Here is a 25,431-nt window from a genome sequence, read left to right as displayed (position 1 = left end):
ATCAAAATAATGTTTCTCGATACATGTCTGAATAACGAGAAGACAGAAATTATTGAGTGAGTTAAACAAAAGTGTTTTAAAAGTTGCTAATATAATAATATTGCGGATAGCGTAACCAGTGAAGATAAAGAATACATATAAAATCAAATTATTCTCAGCATCTGGGCATGTCTCCTGACAAATTCAGACATCTTAGCCGAGAGCACAACGTTATTGTTAGTGTGGCAGTGTTCTTAGCTTCACTCAGTATCTCCTTGCAGGAAACAAATCAGCCATCACATTCAACCTGCAAAGGATTGCGAACAGCGGCAGTACGGTTCAACTTGAACTGTTAACCCTAAAAGCTGTTCTACCAGCGGCTTCAATGCGGTTACATACATCTTCACTGATACAGCTACAAGAGAAACATCCAGAATAAGAGGAACAAATGATAGAGCAAAGGTTTTCATACTAAAATAATTGTACTTGAAACTGTGCTAGTTTAGAATGGGAAACAAAACCCACTTAGCTTTTGTGCAATACCGCTAGAGTTGCGTAAGCACGAGCTAGATAAGACAGTTACGCAGAGAGTATAGGTTTTCAAATCGTAGAGATAACTGAGTGGGTCTCTGGAGCATGTACAGTGGATTCAAGTGGTAGTAAATTGCCCTCGTGCTGATATATGGTTCATGATAGCATAGCTATGCCCCTGCGAGTTTCCTAAGCTACATTCTCCATTGTTTTATCAGCAAGCGATGAAGAAACATGGTGAGTCGGCATTCATTCCGTACCTGCGTATTCCGTACCTGCACTTTTGCATGTACCTCTACCTCTACATCTTATTTTGACAAAACCTTTTATATAATATAGGAAATAGTGTTATAACAAATGTTCAGGTAGATCTGTAATAACTTATTTACTTTCTGCAGTAGTATCAGGGTAATTCTAGACACCTTCATGCACCTTTCGGGTTCGTCAAAGATTTTCTGATAATTTAAAAAAGTTAGTTTTTTTCTATAAATTTATTACTTTATTGGCAATAATTTCATTTCAAACAGAAACGTTTGTCAAATTATCTATACAGTAATTATAAAACTAAGCAAAAAAGGGTAACAGCTAGCCTCTAAAATCAAATAAAATGTTTGACATATAGTGTTTAAAATTTTGTTTTTTGAGAATTGATAAATTACAAAAAAAAATTGTTTTTCTAATTTTGAACATTTGCTCTTTGTCAATGCTAAAATAGAACTTTTTGGAGAGGAACAAAATATTTAATAGCAGTCTTAAACCGATAAAAGGACCTCTTGTCACTCTGTTTTTATGGTGGATACAGACTTGTTACAGAATTAAGCCAGCTCGATTTGTATAAAACCTTGAACTTAGAAGCTTTGCGAAAAATGATGTACAAATCTAAAGGCCTTTTATACAGTTTTTCTCTAATTAAACATTTATCGTTCAGACTTGCCACTGGAGCTCTCATACATTGACAATGTGTGCCTTTTTAAGCTCTAATCTGTTGCTTTGGTCAACTCTATGGCTGGTCAGTGCATGAGACAGCAACTCTTGCTTTGGTACACTCTATGGCTGGTCAGTGCATGAAACAGCAATACCTCGTGTGTGGTGAAATCTGTGCGTTGTACCAAACAAATATGACATATCACCAACCTTAACCAGCTTCCAACTAAAACTCCATATATATGTTATGCTACATTTATGTACTTACCGACATAACTTTGTTATGAGTTGAACTTATTTGATGGGTCACTATTTAAATGGGCTAGGACTTTTTTTTCAAAGCAGCACTGTATAGTCTAGTCTAGCTATAGCCAAATGGTAGATCTAGATCCAAATCCAGATCTTTGTGTTTTTTCTGTGGATCTTTCAAGTAGACTGTCCAAAAATATTTTGAAGTATTTTTTAAGATTTGGTTTAAAAAGATTTTTGTAAACTTTCCTTTAAATTTTTGTAAAGTTATTGGTCTCATCAACGAATTTTGTGAAAACCAGTCATAGAACGCGGCCCAGGAATACTCATCTTTATGAACTTTAAGAGTTGCTTTAAGTAGCATAATACCACTCTTTGATAGTATTGTAAAGTCAAAGCCCATTCATCAATTTTCTCTCTGATATCAGACATATTTATTACTGCACATTAATTCACTGAATTTTAGTCAAATTATGTATATAAACTAAGCATTTTAAAATCATATTTGATGCCTTGTTATAAGATGTACACAAATAATTGCATGTATATGTCTGGTAAAAAGTGTACATCTTCAGCTCGTTGTGGATCCTTAATTTGTCAGATTTGGCTGTAGCGGATCATAACCAAAATCATTTAGCCGTCCCTGGTCTAATCCATGATATTTCAATGCTGCCTAATATTTGTCGACCTTTGTGAATTTAAGACAACAAAATGGCAGAAGCCATATGGTAATGAAGATTTTAATTTAAGCCATTGGTTTGTTTCTTCTTCAGATCTTTCTGAAATAAGTATTATAATAAGAATAATGGCTGTAATTGTAGGCGGACCTTGAAGAAGCCACGTATGTTAATTTAGCATTCCAGCCTGATGAATTGACTTTAGTTCATGGCAATGGCTTGGAGAACTGTACTACACAGTAAGTATATAAGCTATCTCTGACTTACATGTAAATACAATGCAGCAAAATTTAGTAAACATCTGAATCTTTTTATTATATAACTTTTTGAAATAAAACTATTACAAAATAAATTTTATTGAAAGTCCTGTAACACAAAAAATATTATTTGAATTTTTTTGCAATTTATTGATATTTTGCATATTAATAAATTTATACCAAGCTAGCAAGGAGGTCTGATAGGAAACCATTATCAAGATGAGTTTCTTTGTAAAAAACTAAATCTTATTTAGTCACTTTGCAAAGTGTAAAAATTTAGAGTTTTTTTAATATTTAGGCTCATAGTATATGCCATGGATCTTTTAATTAGCCGAGAGTAGAAAACTCCTGGCTCAGTTCTAGCTCTATTTAGTTTTATTAAAAAGAAGCAGGTTTATCACATCCATCAATAAGAAGTAAATGCGGCTGCTTACAGTTTGAAGCCAATAAGTTAATTCTGCTAAAATATTTTTAATTTTTTTTGGTTTTTTAAAAAAATGTTACCATTTTCTAAAAAAAATAGTAACACGGTAAAAGGTGAATTAAAAATTAGCTAAAACTATTGTGATTTACTTATCAATGTTTTATCTACTCAAAGTTTTGACCAAAATGTAAACTTTTGACTGCAATCAGTGGTTGCCTCCAAATTTGGCATGTGTTGTTGCAAATAACTTTATTTGATAATGGCGGATTCACTTTATTAAAATATTTTTAATCAAGTTAAAAGAACGCTGAAGATAGTATTCAGTTGCCATGCAAATATTTAAAACAAAGTTCATTAGACTTTTTTGATAAATAACTCATTTCATTTGCAATTAATCGCTTCCAAATTTCACTTAAAGACAACAAATGTTATTTTTCTGTAGTCACTGTGACTTATAGTCGGCAAACCACTAAGAAATTGGAAAAAGAAGCTTGGTAGCAGCATCGAACTCACTCATTGTTTAACATATTAAGTACTGTATATTGCATACCATAATATATTGTTACTTGTCAACAGGCTCTAGAGATCAATGTTTATAGTCCTCCTTTTTAGGTTTGTATCAAGGTGTGTTGAGTAGAATGATTTTTAAGAGCGAAAGGTCAGAATCTTTCTAATTCGGTGTGTTTTTTACTTCTGTCATTGCCAGTTAAACTTGGTCAAATTCACCTTTTGCAGTTACATATGCATACAATTTTTCTTATTCGCAGCCAAAAGGATTGTGTCAGATAATATTTTTAAAACAAAACATAAAATTATAACTATATGAGTTTTCTCATGAATTTATTGTGTTGGTATTTATTAACTTATGTTTAATCAGATAATATGTTATGATTTCAATAGCTAAGGTAGATATAATATTGTTATTATGTTGAATGATGTTTTATTTGTAACTAGCCAAATGCTACGTTGTACGGGTATTAAAAACAGCTTATAAACAGTGCCGGGTAATGTAGTTGCTTGTTACTTGCCATTAGCCTGGCACATCGCCAATTGCTAATTTAAGTAAGCTAGCATCTTTATTTCTAAACTTACTAAAAAAAGCCGTGGTAGAAAGCTTTAGTGACGTTGCGCGTACCGCAGAGCGCTAGGTGCATTCTAACCAAGAGAAGGACCCATATTGTCTAATGAGTCTATTGCATCTAGCCGTAGCTTAATTGGTTAGGTCATCGCCTGGTGAAAGGTATGTTCCGAGATCAAATCTTTAAATTTTTCATAGTGATATACTAGTCGCAATAGCTTGACAGACTGAACGACAGCAAAATCGACAGATGGCAAACTTTTAGATATATGTACTGTATAATTATCTCCCCAGCCAAAGAATCTTGACCTTGCTTGTGACTTGATAGTTAAGATTTTCTAGTACCAGCCACCTTGAAAAAAAATTATCATTTTGGCTGATCTTAAATATAAATACTAGTGCAGTTGGGTCAGCTCTATTCTTAGCTGTTTAATCTGTAATAAGCTAAAGGTGGAAATTAAGCTTCATATCTGCGCATATCTAGACCAGCAAAAACTAATTTATTAATGAACGGCACTACGAATTCAAACAAAACTAAAAAAATTAAAAGTCTTTTCAGCGATTTATTATCAGTCATTACGAAATCTCATCTTTTGTGTTCTGAAACAGGGTTGAGTGTACTGTTTGTGAAAATAAATAAAGTAAATATTGGATTCACTATTAGCAAAATGTCCAATCAAAGCTTCAAACCAATCGCCAAATCTAGCTAAACATCAACAAAGTCATTTGGTTGCAAGCTTTCAAGCATCTTTCAGCTAAAGCTTCTTACTTTGGAATTCATACTATGAATAGATATCATATAAATAGATGTATAGATTGAAATACCATAAATAGAATGATAGATGTATGCTACGTCCTCTGAAAGTAACTTGAAACCAAATTTTCAGACGAAACCACTTTACTATTCAATAGAGGATAAGTTGGGCTTTTGTCAATAGACTAAACACGATACATTTATTGCACTATCAGATTCCATATGTATATAAAGTGATTCTGTGGCATTCACAGCCCAGTTGGTATTCGCGCATCTATATTATTGAACTATAAATTTCTGGTGAGCTCTGAGTAAAGTAATGATTTGGGAGCACTCAATTTTAGAGGCTCAACAGACACTGTGTATTCGTACTCCTCTAGCACACAACATTAAAGAGCATTGTCTTAAGTTTTCATTTTCTTAGATTTCTGCTTGATGACTTGATGTTTAAAAGAATTTTGAAAATAATGTAAATGGACTCGTTAGTAGATCTTCTTCTACCAGCGAACAGTAATGACTGCCTATTACATCGTGTTGACTGCACCGCATAGAAAATGAGAATCTCATGTTTCTTTTATACATTCCCAGACAATGACAAATGTTTAACATTTACTCAGGTGAGATAAGTAACAAAATTCTTGTAGTACCATCAATAACTATAAGTACATAACGCTTAGGATTTATTTAAATTAAGTTACAAATACGCTGTCATAGAAAAAGTTGGTGTAAAACATGGTGCCTGTTCATTATTCTAAAGCCATGCTTGAAAGTTAGAAAAGAATTTCGCTTTCAAATAGATTAGAGCTCGCAACCTTTGGCTTGGTTGATCCACACTCTAGCAACTGCATCGATCAACAGCCTTCTCACATTCTGGAAGAATTTTGCAGTTAGTAATGAAAAAACTCAGTAAGAGTACTTGCTATGACATCATGTATTGGCTAATCAGCAGCTACCAATGGTGTCATTCAGATGGATTGCTAGTGATTATGGGAAATATAATCAATAATTATGGTTGATAACTTTTTTGTGCATATAAACTTTTTACAACTAGTTTGCAGAATTGAATAGTGGTAACACTTTTTATGTGAAATGTTTTAATGAAGCAGCAGGTATGTCAGTATATTCTTTTAAATTTTATATTGTAGGGAAACGTCAGAAGTACAAGAGAATGAAAACAATACCATGAGGGAGGCAGATTTACAGCCTCCAAAACCACACTGGGACCTGTTTGGAATCAAGCCTGCTACAGAACGCTCTAATGATTCTGAAATGTGGATAACTGTGAGCCGAGTTGTGAAGGTCATCACTATTGGATTTTGTTTTCTCATCATACTGTTCACAGGTAAGTAGGAAACAAAATGAACAATACTTAGAGTAGACCTAAGTTTGGGGCTTCATGCTTCATGTCATCTAACCTAAAGTGAAAATTATCGCCAATCTTGATGGATTAATTCTTGATCATAATTCTTCTTCATAATAATTGTTTTATTAATTTTTCTCACATATTTTTATTCCTTTCTCTTTCCTTATTTACCCCCTTCTTTCTTGTTTCTTTCTATACCTCTCCACCTATTTCCATTTATTTTATCATTGCAAGGAAACTACCCATAGCAGATGATTGAGTGCGAGAGAGAGAGAGAGAGAGAGAGAGAGAGAGAGAGAGAGAGAGAGAGAGAGAGAGAGAGAGAGAGAGAGAGAGAGAGAGTAGAGAGGGAAGAGGGAAAGAGAGTAGAGAAGGGAGAGGGAGAGAAGGGGGGAGAGAGGCAGAGAAATAGAGAGGGAAAGAGGGAGAGAAAGAGAGGGAGAGAGCAAGATAAAATGGGAAAGTAGATAAAATGAGATACAAAAAAATTTCTGAAAAATTTTACTGAAAAACTTCCATATTTATTAAACTCTGGAGCTGTGTGGGTTGAAATCTGAGAGCCCTTCACAATTTTGTAGGAGTCTTGAGTAAACTGACGTTCTGTCTAATAGCCACAAACCTCAACACATCAGTTGTGTGTGACTGCACGGACACCTGTGAGAACTGTCAAGCTGTACCTATGCATTCTACCATTTTCGTGACTGAGTAAGTGCCTAAAATTGCAATAGTTTTAAAGATTGCCGTAATTTCATTCATGTATATAAGTATTAATTTACATATATTTATTAGGTTTTGAGTTTCTTTTCTAAAGGCAAATTATATATATCTTATTATATATCATTTTTATACATCAGTTTTTGTTTAACAAAAATTTTTTGTTGATTAACTGTTTTTGATAGTATTGCTGCTTTCTTTAATTCAAGTAGTTGTGTTAAAGTAGATTTCATATCTTCTTATTTCCTTTTGCTGCCTCCATACACCTTCATTATTAGAAATAGTTTGTCTTGCTGGCCTTTGTTTCTGTTTTATGAAGTGAAAGTAGCACAACATTACTAGCCACTTTGTTTCTTTAATTAAATATATCATGTTATTCCTCGTATATTACAGATATTCCGAGGTAAAAACTATAATCTGGTCATGGAGCCTTATTCTGGTCATCTGTTTCCCATACACGGTGACACTCTTGCGCAACCTATGGAAGACAATCAGCTTCACGAAGCCTAAGTGGCATGGCTTCAAGGTTCTTTTTACGGTAAGTAGTACTCATTTGTTAACAAAGTGCAGGTAGAGTTATTAGGATATGCATACCTTATCATGTGGAGAGCCATTGAATGATAGGGATTGTTTTAGAACATACTGGAAAAATGCATGATAATAGCGGTAAATTACCTAATGACCATGTGACTTGATATGACATTGGTTACGTAACTGCAATAAAATGAGTAAATTCTTCTCAGTAATTCATCAGCGACATCTTTACAATGTTTGAACGAGTTTAATGTCATCGTTCCAATTTCCCTTAAAGGTTGACTTGCAATAAAATTCACATTACAGTTATTTGGTATCAAAAGATTCACCATGTCTTACTTTGTTGTGTTGTAGGTGCCACATGTGTGGAAATGTGATTACAAACTCTTAAAAGCTCAAAAACGAAAAGCCGTTGTAGATTGGAATCTTTTTATTTCTTTGACGTAGCCATAAAATTTGGTTATCGTCTTGTCACGTGATGTTCTCCCGTGAATTGAAAGGGCAATAAAAAGCTCAATATAAAACTTATCGAAGCACTAGTTTATGACAAGCACTTCGGGTTTTACCGAAGACCCCGTATCAAATATAGATGCTTCCTGCTTTACAGTTTTGTTTCGGTTTGGTCTGATTGGCAAGTCATAATCTAATCATGTGACCCAATACTTTGCAAATGATTTCTGCAGCACTTTTCGATTATCACAATTGACCAACAGGCTCATCATGTTTATCAGACAATGATATGTACTCCTTTAAGCTAAGGCTAAAAAAGTAAACGAGTTTTTATGGTAAGTTATAAGATATTAGTGCTAAAAGTGACAGCATTACGATGACGATAAAACAAACGCGTAAGAACAATAGACATGGTTTTATTGAATGTGTGAAGTATATTTGTGAAAATATTTCGACGAATAAGGTTGCATGAAAGTGTAAACAGAAACAATTTCTCACAACTAAATCACATTTGAGCCGTTTTGGAAAGAGAATCCAAACTACGGCGGTCTCGTGTGGCTGCGATTTTCTGTTGGTTTTTGAGCTTTTAAGAGCTTTTAATCACATTTCCACATATTTTGCATCTACAACACAACAGAGTAAGATATGGTGAATCTTTTCATATCAAATAACTGTAATGTGAATTTTGTTGCAAGTCAACCTTTGACAAGAATTCATTTGTTCATTGAGAGTATGGCGCGGGTTGGTTCACGGAAATTCTTGTGTCATTTGTTTGAAATGTGTTTACACAGGACCTATGATTGTATTTTGTTTCCTGAAGAAAGGCAGATAAATTTGTTTCCGTATTTTTGTCATCTTCTAGTTTTGTTCAGTCTGCGTAAAGACACTTTTATGTTAGCATTCCTATTTTGTTGATAGCGCAAAATGACATAATAGCCGCCAATATTTAAACAGTGAGCCCTTTGTAAAGACCTCAAATTAAAAAGCATGCTAGGTAAAACAACAGTAGTATCGGTACATTATGGAAAACTCATATACCGGGCTAAGAAATGGGATTAAAATGCTCAAATTATAAAAAATTTTAATGGTTGAGCAGTTTTATTAAAAACTAAAATTTAAATTAGCTTTATAACTAATGACCTACCAGATGGCATAGCATCATCTAAATGCAATAAAAAATTTCTGCGTCTGTTTCATGTAGGACAAAGTAAAGGGTGTTTTCAACTGCTAATTTTTTTATCTACATTTTTTATTCAATGAGGTCATAACTCAATGGTTTCAAGTATTGATTGTTAGTTAAGATTTGAGCAATTTGAATATTAGTGTGTACTCTTAGGTGATAGATGTAGGTAAGATCAGATATTACAATATATCTATCTACCTATTTATAATCAGAGTGTTGTAATAGGTTAACTGTACTTCTTCTTTTTGGCTTGATGTTCTTCTATGGGGTTGCTAAAGGTCTGTTTTGTGTTTCTGCACTCTTCAGGTGGCTAGTGGTGATTTACCACCAGCCACCTGCAGAGTGCAGAAACACGTAACAGAATTGTAGTGGCTCCAGAAAAACAATTTGCCAAAAAATTAGTAAACTTAATGCTTATCGGCTCTACAGTTAAAAATCTTGCTGTAGTGTCGATTGTGTTTAATTAAAGGTTGACTTGCAACAAAATTCACATTACAGTTATTTGGTATCAAAAGATTCACCATGTCTTACTCTGTTGTGTTGTAGGTGCAAAATATGTAGAAAGGTGATTACAAGTTCTTAAAAGCTCAAAAACGAACAGAAAATCGCAGCCACACGAGACCGCCGTAGTTTGGTTCCCTTTCCAAAACGGCCCAAATATGATGTAGTTGTGAGAGATGGTTTCTGTTTACACTTTCTTGCAACCTTATTCGTTGAAATATTTTCACAAATATACTTCACGCATTTAATAAAACTATGTCTATTGTTCTTACGCGTCTGTTTTATCATCATTGTAATTCTGTCACTTTTAGCACTGATATCTTATAACTTACCGTAAAAAATCGTTAAACTTTTTAACCTTAGCTCGAAGGAGTACATATCATTGTCTGATAACCATGACGAGCCTGTTGGTCACCTGCGATAATCGAAAAGTGCTGCAAAAATTATTTGCGAAGTATCGGGTCACATGATCAGATTACGACTTGATGATTGAATAATGCCGAAACAAAACTGTAAAGTAGCGAGCATCTATAATTAATACGGGGTCTTTGGTAAAACCCGAAGTGTTTGTCATAAACTAGTGCTACGATAAGTTTTATATTGAGCTTTTTATTGCCCTTTCAATTCACATAAGAACATACATGACAAGACGATAACCAAATTTCGTGGTTACGTCATCGAGATAAAGAGATTCCTATCTACGGCGGCTTTTCGTTTTTGAGCTTTTAAGAGCTTGTAATCAAATTTCCACATATTTGGCACTTACAACACAACAGAGTAAGACATGGTGAATCTTTTGATACCAAATAACTGTAATGTGAATTTTGTTGCAAGTCAACCTTTAAGTCTTTGCTGCAAATTTGACTTATGCTTGATTTAAAAAAGTTTAGCTTGACTCGCTGAATGCACTTTTAGGCTTTATTCACTGAAATCTGCCACTCTGTCGGAGTTATCATACTAACGACTGTTGTCCTGCCCAAGTTAGATTTGTTCCATTCGGTGCTCATTTTCCTTGGATTAGGAATCATTCCCTCTCTTCTCAGGTATATTAAGCTACAATTAACAAAGGTCTTTTGTGACTCTGTGGTGCTTATGGTTATAATCCACAATAGGCATGTCTAACTATAGACTGATGCAACCAAATATTAAAGTTACTAAACATGGGATTGTATAAAAGCTTGAGGCTATCATTCCTGTTCAATTCAGCTTAGTTGACAGACTCGGAGTCAATATTTAAAATTTGGAGAATTTTTGTTAATCTGGAAGACTTATTAAAGTTGATTTGATTGTCATGGTTACTGCTGATGCTCGCTTGCTATAGGTTGCATTAGAACAAAAATTTTCCGTCACTTATCTGTGACTATGACCAAAATTTCCATGACCAAAAACTTTCCAGTCACTGAGTAGATAAAAAGTCACTTATCAACATCGTGTATCAAATGGTGCAATAAAAGAATTGTTGCATCATTGTAAAAAAAACATCATGTGGCACTCAAGGTTATGGTGTAGATAACTTCCAAATGATTGCCTCTCATCAATTGAGTGGAGCGTAAAATGTTTGTGCTAGCTTGCAGTAGATTTTATGGTTTGCATAGTAGTTAATTGCTAACTGCTTAGTATCCTACACAAAGTTTATTTACTTTTTTTTTAAATTAAACAATTATTTTACATTTTTTTCATTTGTCCAATTTAAAATTTTTTGATTTCTAGCATTTAGTAACTGAATTTATGAAGCTTACGAAAACTGGTTATCTGTAATAATCAACCGCTATGTACCACAAAAACGTCCAAAATAATTTTCTTATTGCAGTTTTATGTTCAAAGTTTGGTTTAGACATGAGGCAAAAGGCTTTCTTTTGCTATGCATTTACATGAGCATCTCGTTTTTCATGATGAGGTTTCACTAATTTATAGTCTATGTAATACAATATATTAAAAAGTAAATGAAATGTATTATGTGTAATACCTATGTTATTTTATATTGCGTAATGCTATAGTAGATTATGTGGTATTATATGGTATCACAAATTTAGTACACAGTACTATAATATATTGTTTTATATTATAATATATTACATATATTACACAAAACCTTCAAAATTCCTGTCGGTTTTAGCCCTAGTAACTAGTTTTACATAGTTGATACTACCAAAGTGATTAATCGATCCAACGCTTTTGTTGTTCAACATAAGGATTAATTAATAAAAAAAATTTTTTTCACATATTTACCTTAGTTTCCATTAGAAAATCTTCAGATTGCTGATAGCAAGTGTAGGAATTATGATTAGCAGTGGATGAGGTAAGGGCCCAATAATGCTAACTAATTGTGTCATGTACACTCCTTGCTAGTTAACTTCTCTGATTGGTTCTTAGTAAAGCAGCTTTTTTTCTATTTGAAACAAGATGTTGAATTTGCAGCAGTTGTACATTATGAACTTCAATTTTATTTCTTTTTCAACTTCATCCTAAAAATAAAAATTCAGCTATTGTGTTTACGACGTTGAATCTATCTTTATTGGCTATATTAATACTACCCTACTACTACAACTACTATTATTACTACTACCACTACTATTACTGCTACTACTACTATTACTACAACTACTACTACTACTACCACTATGACTACTACTATTACTACTGCTATTATTATTACTGCTACTATTACTACTACTACTATTACTACTATTATTACTACTATTACCACTACTAGTATTACTACTACTGTTACTACTACTATTAATACTACAACTAATACTACTACTACTATTTCTACTACTACTACTGCTACTACTATTACTACTACTACTATTACTACAACTACTATTACTACTACTATTACTAATACTACTACTATTACAACTACTACTATTACTATTACTAATACTATTACTACTACTACTACTACTACTACTACTATTACTACTATTGCTACAACTACTATTACTACTACTATTACAACTACTACTATTACTATTACTAATACTATTACTACTAATACTATCACTACTACTACTATTACTACTACTACTATTACTACTACTACTACTACTACTATTACAACTACTACTATTACTACTACTACTACTATTATTGCTACTACTACCACTAATAGGACTGTCTATTACTACTAATATTACTGCATCACTAAGTTCACTACTAATTGTGAATAGTTTTTCAGTCTGTGTGTTTCTAGAATGCTGAACAAGCAAGCGAATAAGAAGTGCTACCGAGTGTTCACAGCGTTCAACATTCTTTCGCTGTTCGCCCAACTCACAGCTCTCTTTGCCTACCCAATCGCTTTTCATATATTTAAGGAACGAAACTTTGAATTTGATGGTCAGCTTGTTGGTGAGATATCCGCTTTATCTTGTTCAAATAAACCATGCATTAGAGTGGTGTTAACATATACCTGGCATTTAGGTATTAAAAGCTAGAAACATCTTTAAGAACAGTTTATAAAAAATAGTTTTGTAGTTTCAGTGATTATGCAAAATCTGTTTGTGCAACATGAAAACAATGTAATGCTTGATTGGTATTTTTTGAAAAAAAATTTAAAGTAATAGATCTTGAATACATAATAATAACAATAATAATGATAATCATAACAACAATAATTATAATAATAATAACAATGATATGGAGCATATGCAAAAAACATGAGTTGCCCCACACAGGAAAATGGTACTACCACCGTGCAGAAGCTGTATTGGAGAATGAGAAAGTGAATCTGCTATGGGACTTCAATGTGCAGACAGACAAGGTTATTAAAGCTAGAAGACCAGACCTGATACTAATAAACAAAGAAACTAAACAGTGTCAGGTCATAGACATAGCAATACCTGGAGACACAAGGGTAGTACAGAAGGAAGATGAGAAGATTGATAAATACAAAGAGCTTGGGTTCGAGATAAACAGGCTGTGAAAGGTGAAAACAGAAGTGATACCAATAGTAATTGATGCACTCGGCACAATATCAACAAGGCATATAGCATACCTGGCCGAGGTAGGAGTAAACATGTCTTTTGAGACTATACAGAAGACAGCCATTTTAGGAATAGCTCACATATTGAGGAAGGTCCTCTCTTAGTGGAATTGAGGAAGATGTTCGATCATTTGGCCTTTTGTTAAGACCCGGACTCAACACGGACTAAAACCAGCCACCTACCACCACACGACTGTGAAGATAAACTTTAAAAATAATAATGATAATAATAATGATCATGATAATTCGCTAAATTTTCTTTGTAAACAATTCAGAAAACAGCGCTACTAGAAACTGTCCAGGTTGTAAGGAAGACTTTTCAGCAAAAATAATCATCAAAATGATAACCCTTTGGCTATAAGCTAAGGCCAGTGCTCAATTACTATCAGCCATTTGGTTGTGAAGACAGTTTTTAGAACAATGATAAAATAATAATAATACAACTACAATACAATATATTAGTTTAGAATATTAATATAGCAATGCTATTTCAATGATTGTTCATGCAGCACCAATAAAACGCCAAATTCCTGATTGAAACGTTTTTCCAAGTAAACAATATGTGGGTTTAATGTTTCAATATTTTTCAGTTGTTTTGTTCTTTTTAGCATTCTGCACACACAGCTGCAGCAAAGCAGCTTCATTGCAATCTACTCTAAAATATAAAAACAGCCCATTTTACAGTAATGACTATATAGGCGAGACAGCAAAGAATAAAATTCGGAAAATATGAACAAAATATATGGTGATGTGGCTCCAACTCTAGCTCTCATGGCTTGGCATATGTGGTACCTAGCAACACCTAGAAATCCTTTGTCACCTAGAAGGCTGTGTTTATATTAGTATTATCTTCTACTATGTTTATGCTAGTTTTGTCAAAAAAATTCATCATGAATATTTCTAAAAAATTTGGTCATGTGAAGCTACTCATGTCTTGCCTAACAGCTGCTTAATAGGGAGCAGCCATGGCTTAGTGGGCTAGCGTGCTCAGGGCTAGGTCAGGGTTCAAATCCCAAAAAAACCGAACTGACCTGCAACCTTAAACTTTTCTCTGCAACAGGACATGTCTTCAGCTGTTGAGGCTCGTTTGCCACAGGACCCACGCAGAGTTATTGCTTGTGTAATAATGATATTAAAACAAGCATAACCTTTGTTTGCTGTAAGCTAAGCGGACTTCATGCTCATACAGAGATTGCCAGCAAACAATGAATATCAAAAGCTCTTTCAGTATAAAGGTAATATAGTAATTTAAAACATACTAATAAATATTTTACATAATATTAGATATTATTAGTAATGCTAACATAGTAACCCGCGCTAACCGGTGCCAACAAGCGCCAACAAGTGCAAAAAATAGAAACAAATATAAACAATATAAACAAATATAAACAAATATAAACAAATATTAACAAATATTAACAAATATAAACAAATATAAACAAATATAAACAATATAAACAATATAAACAAATATAAACAAATATAAACAAATATAAACAATATAAACAAATATAAACAAATATAAACAAATATAAACAAATATAAACAAATATTAACAAATCTTAACAAATATAAACAAATATAAACAATATAAACAATATAAACAAATATAAACAAATATAAACAAATATAAACAAATATAAACAAATATTAACAAATCTTAACAAATATAAACAAATATAAACAATATAAACAAATATAAACAAATATAAACAAATATAAACAAATATAAACAAATATAAACAAATATTAACAAATATTAACAAATCTTAACAAATATAAACAAATATAAACAATATAAACAATATAAACAAATATAAACAAATATTAACAAATCTTAACAAATATAAACAAATATAAACAATATAAACAATATAAACAAATATAAACAAATATAAACAAATATAAACAAATATAAACAATATAAACAATATAAACAAATATAAACAAACATAAACAATATAAACAATATTAACAAATATAAACAAATATAAACAAATATTAACAAATATAAACAAATATAAACAAATATAAACAAATATAAACAAATATAAACAAATATTAACAAATATAAACAAATATAAACAATATAAACAATATTAACAAATATAAACAAATATAAACAAATATTAACAAATATAAACAAATATAAACAATATAAACAAATATAAACAAATATTAACAAATATAAACAAATATAAACAAATATAAACAAATATAAACAATATAAACAAATATTAACAATATAACTTTTTGGTTTAAAGTTGATGTACTTACGCTTTATATCTGGTATAAAAAATTGTTGTGCCCTGAGGAGTAGGAGATGGTATCAAAAATGCAACAGAGTTTTTAAAGCAGTGAGACAGCTGCTAGTGTTTGTCATTTTTATCATGACAGGGTGCCTGTTCGGCCTGCTACTCATGTCAGTGCACTGGTGGCCCAATTACTTTGACAGCGATACCCTGGCATGCAGCAGTCTCTCTAAGCTCATTTTGACCGGCTCAGTGGAAAATTCTGATAAAAGGATGAAGCCTAGGCCTTATCGCAGATTAATCGGCTCCTCGAGTTCTATTGTGCAGGTAAATATATTTATTTGAAATTAAATATCTTGAGCTAGAATTAGCAAAAAACATACATTATATATCACATATTTTCATCTCAGTTGGAATTATGAATTGTTGGTTTATGAAAGTTGAACAGAATGGTGACTACCCCTCCGGGTGCATTAATAACTAGAGATATTTGTTTCTATCTATATGCATTTATAGACTGTTTTGTTTACATTCACATTTTTTTAAGTACATGTTTATTTATAACTATATACACTGCTTTTAATATTTTCATTTATATATATGTTTATTTATATTTATACAAGTTTATGTTTCTTTTATTTTTTATTCATATCTATGGATATTTGTACGCATTTTTTCTTTATGTTTGTGTTTACTTATATACATTTATATTTTTCTTATTTTTATATTTACACATATATATTTGTTTATATTCATATATATGTGTACGTATATAGGATTGATATTAGGATAAATTGCATTAAACAAAAACATTTTACTGGTATATGCCCATAAAAAGTTGAAAGGAGAAAATCATACTTATAATTACTGCATATTTAAAGTAGAAAATAAAAAGCTGGTGCCAAAAGTGACAATCGTGGATCCACAATTGTTTTACATTCATGTAAAACCAAACTATCAAATGTACTGTAAAGTAAGTAGTATTTCAAATAAATTGGCATTTGGGGTGTGCAGTTTGTGATTGCCTTTAAGAGAAATATACTAGCTTGTAGAGTTGAATGACTCTGTACTGAAGTTGGGATACAGCTTGTGATTAATCTTGCACGCAATGACAGAAAAAAATTATTTGTTCAAAAAGAAAAAGTAAGTTAAAAGAGGCAAAAAGTTAGTTCTTTAAAATAAAATAAATTGGGGATACCTTAAATTTCGAATTACTGCATGTTACAGTGCTAAACTATTTTGTTTATTTGACCGAATCTAAACTAAGCATTCTAATTTACTCTTCAGTTTTGAGAACTTTTTTATTCACCATCATTGACTAAATAAAATTTTCTAGTTTTGGTGAAACTTTTGACAGCTTATCAGGGTTTCGTTTAAATTCATAAATCGTTTTTGTATTGCATTTTGTATATATTATATTATATAGTGTAGTTTACATTGTTTATAGTTCATATATATTAGCAAAAATTCAAGAAACTTGGTTTTAAGACATTTTTGGTAGTATTTTTTAAAATCAAAGTATAATTTCCCTATATGGTTGTACAAAAACTAGGCATGAAAATTCCAAAGCTATAGAATTTTCCATCTATAAAACTTGAATAATTTTGTTTTGTTGCATGATGTGAAAAGTATAAAAATTTTAATTTTTTCTTCTGCCAACCTTTGTAAAATCTTTAAATTAAAATTATTTTATTATTTATAGATAAACTGTAATACTTATATACAGTAGCACCATATTCTGTTTTAGGTTGTTGTAAACCTTGCTAAGATATGCATCACCATCATTGGCTCAGTCACCTCTACCTCCATATCTACTGGAATACCAACTAATAACTTTTTCCATCTTCCGAGAGCTAATTTGAGTTGCTCAAACAGTTCAGAGGGTTGTGAACAAAAAGTGAGTCTCACTCTATGTATTTCTTGTAACTATAATAATTTAGTAAGCCTAATGGTAATATCGCACACATAGTGTATAAAGTAATAAAATGGAACAATACAATATAGATAATGTTATTATTAAACCAACTTATCTATATGCCGTAAAACCTCTAATTTAATTTATATAATCTCTTCTAGGGACAGTCAATTAGAAGTGGCGTTAAATTGAAGGCTGGTACCACATTTTTTAAATAGCTCGTCAGAATTTTGGGAATATAATTTTGTACACGTAACTCTTTTATGGGCAAAGTGAATGTCGCCTATATTTGCCCTCTTCCTCCAGTGAAACAATATTAAACTTATCGGATGCAATAAATCTGCTAACTTACCTGCAACTTGTTAAAGATCTCTTAATAAATATGCATTGAGAAACAAAAAATCTCTACCAGTTGATATCTATTGCTTGCAATAGACATGCGATGATATTATAGAGTGTGTCCTACTTTGCAATTTGTTGAAGCTTTCAATTATATCTCATTCTAAGTTTGAAGACATATTTTTATTTTATATGTTCATCTACTGGTGTTGCACAAAATATTTTTGCATTCATTATTATATTTGCTACAGTTTGCAGTCAAAACTAACTTTAATGTGCAATAGAAGAGGAGTTACTAGCGTCGATCAATTGAAAAATCAAATTACCAAATATAATACTTAATAAATATGCATTGAGAAACCGAGAAATATCTTTACCAGCTGACATCTATTGCTTGCAGTTAACCTGTTATAATATTATAGCCTGTGTCCTGCTTGGCAGTTTGTTGGAGCTGTCAATTTTTTACTTCATCCTAAATTTGAAGGCATGTTTTTGCTTTATATGCATATTAGCCAATGTTGCATAAAAGCTTGTTGCATTCTTTGATATGTTTGCTACAGTTTGCAGCCAAAACTAGCTTTTCATGTGCAACAGAAGAAAAGTTACGAGCGTTGATCAATTGTAAGATTAGACTACTGCAATGATGCTATCAAATAATATGCTATAAATCTGTAAATTTATAAGTTATATAATGATTATGTATTAAATGCCATAAATATATTTTCATGAACAAGTGACATGAATGAACCAAACTTATAATACATGCAGAAACAAAAATTATTGTTTTTAAAACAAAAATATTCGCATCGTTTGCTCGGATATCTGCTTTCCTGTAGCTTGCTTTTAATGAAATGAACATCGTCTGGTTGTCCAATACCTTTCAAAATGTTTTTTTACCTCAACTATTTTTCTGCACTGCTTAGCCAGACAATCGTAGCGTCCAAGCAATTTTGTGGCAGAGCAAAACTTTTACGAATTGCATTCACCACAAATGCAACGAGTAAAGGTTTAGCCTAAAACTAGCCGTTCATCTACCATCATAAATGTAAACCGTTTTTATTTACATGTACATCTACTTTGAAGTATCAAGACAGCATTAAACAAGAAACTACTATTAGCTTCAGACCATTGGTAATTATTTCAATGGTGTTGCTTTCAAATTTTTAACAAAAAAAACGAAAAGCTTTGGAGTCGGACAAAGAGAGAATTCATTTTTATTAATGTAAGCGATTCTTCATTAATACGCCTTTATGGACACTTTTCTACTGATCACTTTATATAATGGGTTCATAATGATCAAAGATTGTCAAATTGGCGGTCAAATGGAGGTGGCGTTTAAATAGAGGGTGGCGCTCTATTTTGCAACTCTTCTTTCATAGTGGTGGTCAAATAGAGGCGGAGTTCAATTAGAAGTTTTGCAGCATATAAATCTCAAAGTTTGTCATCTGTCACTCAGTCTGTCTAGCTATAGCAAGTAGTATCTAGCAATGAAAAATCTGTATCACAGAGGATTTGATCTTTAAATCTCCTGATCACCAGGCATTTATCTAACCAATTAATCTGCGTTAGATGCAGATAGGGTGATGTGAGTTGTTATCAGGGTTGAAATACGTGTAGCACAATGCGTTTACACGACGTCATTAAAGCTTGCTCTCACAGCTCTTAGTAGTAAGATTAGAAATATGGATAGTAACTTACTCAAATTAGTCATTGGCAATGTGCCAGGCTAATGGCAAGTGACAGGCAACTACATTACCTGCCACTGTTTATAAGCTGTTTTTATACCTGTGCAACGCCGGGCATACTGCTAGTTTATCTATAGTTTAATACTTAAAGTATAAAATATTGTAACTCTCTTTGATCCTGGAATAGATATTTTTAATGTGTAGATTAAATACCAAGTTTAATCTATATTTGGTTCATATGCTGTACTGGATTTTTCATGAACTGGCTATAAGTTGTGGACCGTATATAAATTGGGGATCACCCATATGTTGGGGACCACCCAAAGAGAACTTCTGTATGGTAAAATTAAAAGTCCCAAAGCTTTTGCACTATATTTATTTATTACTCTATATTTTCTATAAGCTATATGTTTCGTTTAATTAACCTTGACAGAAAGGTTTTAGGTAAAAAATGCATGCAAACATACAGTAGTTGTCTTCTCATGCAAACATAATCCCAAAATAAGCTTCTATTATTATTTTCATTTTAGATTGAATTTCCATCTGCAAATTATGATGACCTTGCCCCTATTTACATCGCACTCGTCTGCATAAGCTCGGCACTCGTCTGCTACTACTTTGTGCTCCACGCTATCAAAAGCAAGTTTCACCCCGCCTGCTTCGCCGCACCTCTCGTACTTTTGACTCCTGTCAGTCTTGCCATCATATTTTTTGCCAAGAAATTTCCTGACAGCTTCCAGCTTGAAAACTATGTAAGTCAAAAGCTGTGTGAGTTTCAATTGTTAGACATATTGTGACACGGGGCTGCGAAAAAATCTTAACTGTACATACAACATGATACGGGTTGCAAAAAGCTAATTTATTTTTATATCAAGAGCTTGCAAAGCATCAAAGAGAACTGATTGTTGATAGGCGAATGTATGATTAGATGTTATTTATATAAAATACTCGACCTCTATGCAGGCAGCTGGTGTGCTTATAGTAAGTCCATAATACATTATGACTGTAATATAAGGTGGTATTAGGGAAAGACCTTAGACATCACAAACTTCGCATCCCAGTATTCCATAATGCACAGGCTGTAAACAGTGCACTCGGCATAATGCCATAGAAATGTTTCAGCCCAAAAAAAGTGCTTAACATATCATTACAGTTGCATAAATGTATATCAGAATTTGGGCTTAGTCTCCCTTGTTACTTTTTAAATTAGGCTTGTCATGTAATTATGTTAGATAGAAAATTTTATTTGCATTTGGCGTCTTTGTTTAATTATTTACTAATACTTTATTGTAGTATCAGGCGACTAGAGTAAGACATCTAGTTTCATGCCAGGTTTCACATTGCATTAGGCTTGTAATTATAGTTTTAAAAAATTTATTAAAGTAATCAGAACAAACAGGTTTCGCAATTGTTAGCCATGGTCACCTGCAGTGACTTGCAACATTTTTAACATTTTATCATTTTTTTCAGATAACACCCTTTCAGAATAGCATCATAGTCATTTCTACTTGCATCTACATCTGTTTTGTTTTATCAGAGGGTTCAAACAGCTAAAATTTAGCTGTTTTGGCTTTAAATTTTCTAATTCTTTCAATATTTGCTTTGTCACTGTTATCACTGCTAAATCTGTCCACCTAACTGCTACAGCTGCTGTTATTGTCCATACGTTATCAATAGCCTCAAAATATTCTAACCTATATTTCCTTAGCTCTTACTAACTTACATTCTTTTAAATTTTGTTTCTGTTGCAAGCCAATGATAATTTTCAATACTATGGAGCCGAAGCTATTTGGAGAATCTTTAAATGCATGGCCTCATTTCGTTGGGGTATCCGTTATGTTTGCCCTCTGGTTTCTAAGTCAACTTGTCAGTACTCTCCATGCTTGGCAAAAACCTCATAAAACGATCCCCAAGACAGAAAGGTTGGTTCTCAACATAAATTATGGTCATACAAATTCTACTCCATTTTGAGTAGGTAATCTTAATTTGTTTTGTTTATCTTCAAACTTTTAATTTATTTTTAAACATACATATTTTTTATCATATTTTTCTATTACTCTTTCTCTCAGAGCCTAAACAAAACAGCTAATCTTTAGATAACTTTTACATATAACTGATGAAATTATTAGTATGGTTTATTGCTGTTCCACATATTTTTATTTGGACGTTTTCATATTTGATGACACGATTACTATTTAATAATGCAGTTTTTCATTAATCAATATTTGCACTAAACAGATAACTTATACATCTGCTAGTGTATCTATTGATGCAGCTGTTAATGCATTTTTAGCACACATATTAATACATTTATTATTACATTTATTAGAGCATTTATTATTGCGTTTATTAGTGCATTTATTAGTGCATTTATTAGTTAATTATTATTGTATTTATTAGTGCATTTATTATTGTATTTATTATTGCATTTATTAGTGTATTTATTATTGTATTTATTAGTGTATTTATTATTGTATTTATTAGTGAATTTATTATTGCATTTATTAGTGTATTTATTATTGCATTTATTAGTGTATTTATTATTGCATTTATTAGTGTATTTATTATTGTATTTATTAGTGTATTTATTATTGTATTTATTAGTGTATTTATTATTGCATTTATTAGTGTATTTATTATTATATTTATTAGTGCATTTCTTAGTGCATTTATTATTGCATTTATTAGTGCATTTGTTTGTGCATAAGTTAGCCAAACATTAGTGCATCCATTAGTACAAGTTTTAGTGCATATCTGCTAGTGCCTATCTCAAGTCAAATATTAGTGCATCTAGTATCGCATTAGTTGGTGCATTACTTTGTGTACATATTGATACAGTCAGTGCATATATTAGTGTAATAGTTTAGTGCATTTGATAGTACATATCTTCGTGTACATATTAGTGCATATGTTAGTGTATCCACTAGTGTATCTTAGTGTGCATGTAGGTGCACATGTCACTGCATGTATTACCGCAATCATTAGTGCATCTGTTAGTGCTTTTATTAAACAATATTTAGTTTTTTTGTTAAGCTAACTGTTAGTATACTTAATATCTCCTATTTCTTTTTTTTCGCATTTTTTTTACTTGCATCATTTTTTGACAATCTTACTCCTTTAATTTTATCAATTACAATGTACCTGATTAAACACACAATAGTGTTTAGCAAAAACTTAAAATATTTTGCTAGTATAATCTATAAAAAAAAGACTTTTTAATTAAATACCTAATCGATTACTTATGGTAACTGTAAGTAAAGACCAGAATATACTAAATAGTATACTCTGGGTGTTGGTATACTTTAATTGGGTTTGAGCCCATCCAAATAAACTTCATTTTATATTATTATTATTATTACTATTACCTTAATAGTTTGGTGTGTTGTGAGAGATCATCAGGCATGCCAATAAATCAAACAAAATGAGTATCTGCCAAACTATTCTGAAACACAGAAGAGCAGTGAATTGGTGCAGGTCCTAAGGTGTCTGTCGGTACACTTAGCTAAAAGTCAGCAGTTTGAATCCCGTTGTAGGCAATGTTTTATCGCGTCTGCTAACCACGGTTTCTGACCAACAGATCAACAGACATGGTTTTTGTTATAGTTCAGATTTATTTTCTGATTTTTTGGAAAGTAAGAATGTCAAGGTTCCGACCTTCTTTTACCCATCTATGTCTGCTTCTCTGTTTTTGTTCCCTATGACTTTCTTTAGTATTTTTTCAAATTTTTAAGCATTTGTAGCCTGAGAATTGAAAGAACGTTTACTGAAAGTGTCTAGACAACATTCTACAAAAGAATTAGAATGGTTTAAATTTATAAAGCACAGGTGTAGCAAAGTGCAGTACAGGTATAAAAGTTATAAACGTGCAAGTCTTTATGCAAATAGACTGATTAGTTGTAAAGTTATCATGTTAAATGCGCATAGTCAATTCTAACATGAAGAAATTGCTTAAAAGTCAGGAAAAAATGGATTGCACTTTTGGACTCAATTTCTCTAGTATGTGAGGCACTTTTATCATTAGGCTCTTCATTGTTAACTTGTATCTAAATTCATTTTTTTGATTATTTAATTAATTTCTTAGTTGTATTTTTTATAAAAAAAAAATTTTCAATCATTTCATCCTAATCTTGACTAGTACCCTGGCAGTTTAGTGTATCATGAGAAATCGTCAGGTGTAACAACTATATGAACCATTACTCTGATATGCTTTTGTCAGTCTACCATAGTAAAAGTTGCAAGTTTGATTCCCATGCTATGTAATCATTTTTTAAACTTCTAACTGTGCCAAACCTTTACTATAATAAGATTAATAGTAGCACACTATAGTAAAGTTTTGCTATACAGCTCACTTAGAGAAAATGTCACGTCATTTGTGTATATCTGGCTTTCTGATTGAACAGGCTCTATCTGCTGCCGATGTTTGATGCTGAGTGTATTGAACAGTCACTTCTTTACAACAGAAAACCTAAAAGAGAAAGAAAGAAAGTGAGTTACACAAATATACTATGAACAAACAGAAAACAGCTAGGAGTATATGACATCACAGCTCGGTATATAGGAATAATTTTATAATGCTACGTTGTTGCATAAAATAATTTGTTTTTTTTAAAGTTACATTTGTGTTAGTTTTATTTGAGAACAGTTTGTGTTGCTTTATCAAATTATAGGTCTATTATGTTGTATAACTTGTATATTTAATTTATTACTTGGCATCATAGAATGCCATATTATAATAGAGCATAATTCATTGACATGTTATGTTATGTTTTGGTATAATGTTTAAATTTCTAGCTTGAATTTATGTTACATACTATATTATTGTGTTATATCCTGTATGATAACTATATAATTTATTTATAATATGGTATAATATACTACGATGTACTGTAATAGAGTATGTTATACTTGATGGTCCTGTCGTTTATGTACTACAGTGTATGTGAATATATGTAATGTGTTACTATGTATGTAATGGATGTACGTATATGTAAGTAACGCATACATACATATGCATGTATGTACATGTATGTGTACATTACATACATACATGTACATGGATGTGTATGGATGTAACGTATACGTGCATGTATACGTATGTATCGTATGTTATAATTCAAGGATAGATTCTCTTTCTGACTGTAACAGTGGCAGAAGCTAAGTAAAGATATAACAGTAATAATACAGTAATACAGCGATAATAATAATAATGTTACTTGTAATTCAGCCCAGTCCCAGCTCAGCAGGTCGGGTTAGATCTAATACAGAAGACAGCGAATGCAATTTCAATTCTCGTCCAACGGAAAGGGACCCGCTAGCATTCGAAGGGTTAGGAGAGGCTTACAAACGAGACCCAAGTATTACTCAGATATACTTCTGCGCCACCATGTGGCATGAGACAGAAAAAGAGATGTTGCTAATGCTCAAGTCAGTACTTAGGTAAGACCATACGCTAAAATATTAAAATATGCCTCTCAGCTATATTGTATATTCTGATCTTTTACAAATAACAGCTTGCTTGTGGAGATTTTGTAGGAAAATTCAATTGAGATTGCTAAATGGCTTTGTAAGTGTTATTTATGGATCATATCATCATATGTTAGTGTCCTCTGCAATACTAATGCACAAGTGACAAGTGAC

The 25,431-nt window shown here is 31.9% G+C and overlaps 1 protein-coding gene across 1 annotated transcript; it reads left to right on the top strand.

The window, feature by feature from the left end:
* The first annotated feature begins 167 nt into the window (after positions 1-167).
* LOC137388467 (chitin synthase chs-2-like) lies at positions 168-25,234 on the top strand. The gene is made up of 13 exons (XM_068074952.1): positions 168-311; positions 2,505-2,599; positions 6,019-6,215; positions 6,815-6,941; positions 7,344-7,488; positions 10,534-10,661; positions 12,815-12,969; positions 16,001-16,182; positions 17,603-17,752; positions 20,325-20,546; positions 21,547-21,716; positions 24,195-24,279; positions 25,019-25,234. The coding sequence occupies exons 1-13, from the start codon at positions 168-170 to the stop codon at positions 25,232-25,234; spliced, it is 2,016 nt and encodes a 671-aa protein (XP_067931053.1).
* The last annotated feature ends 197 nt before the right edge of the window (positions 25,235-25,431 follow it).

This window comes from Watersipora subatra, chromosome 2, assembly GCF_963576615.1.
Source record: "Watersipora subatra chromosome 2, tzWatSuba1.1, whole genome shotgun sequence".
Taxonomy (NCBI): Eukaryota; Metazoa; Bryozoa; class Gymnolaemata; order Cheilostomatida; family Watersiporidae; genus Watersipora; species Watersipora subatra.
This window is presented reverse-complemented; position numbering and strand designations above follow the sequence as displayed.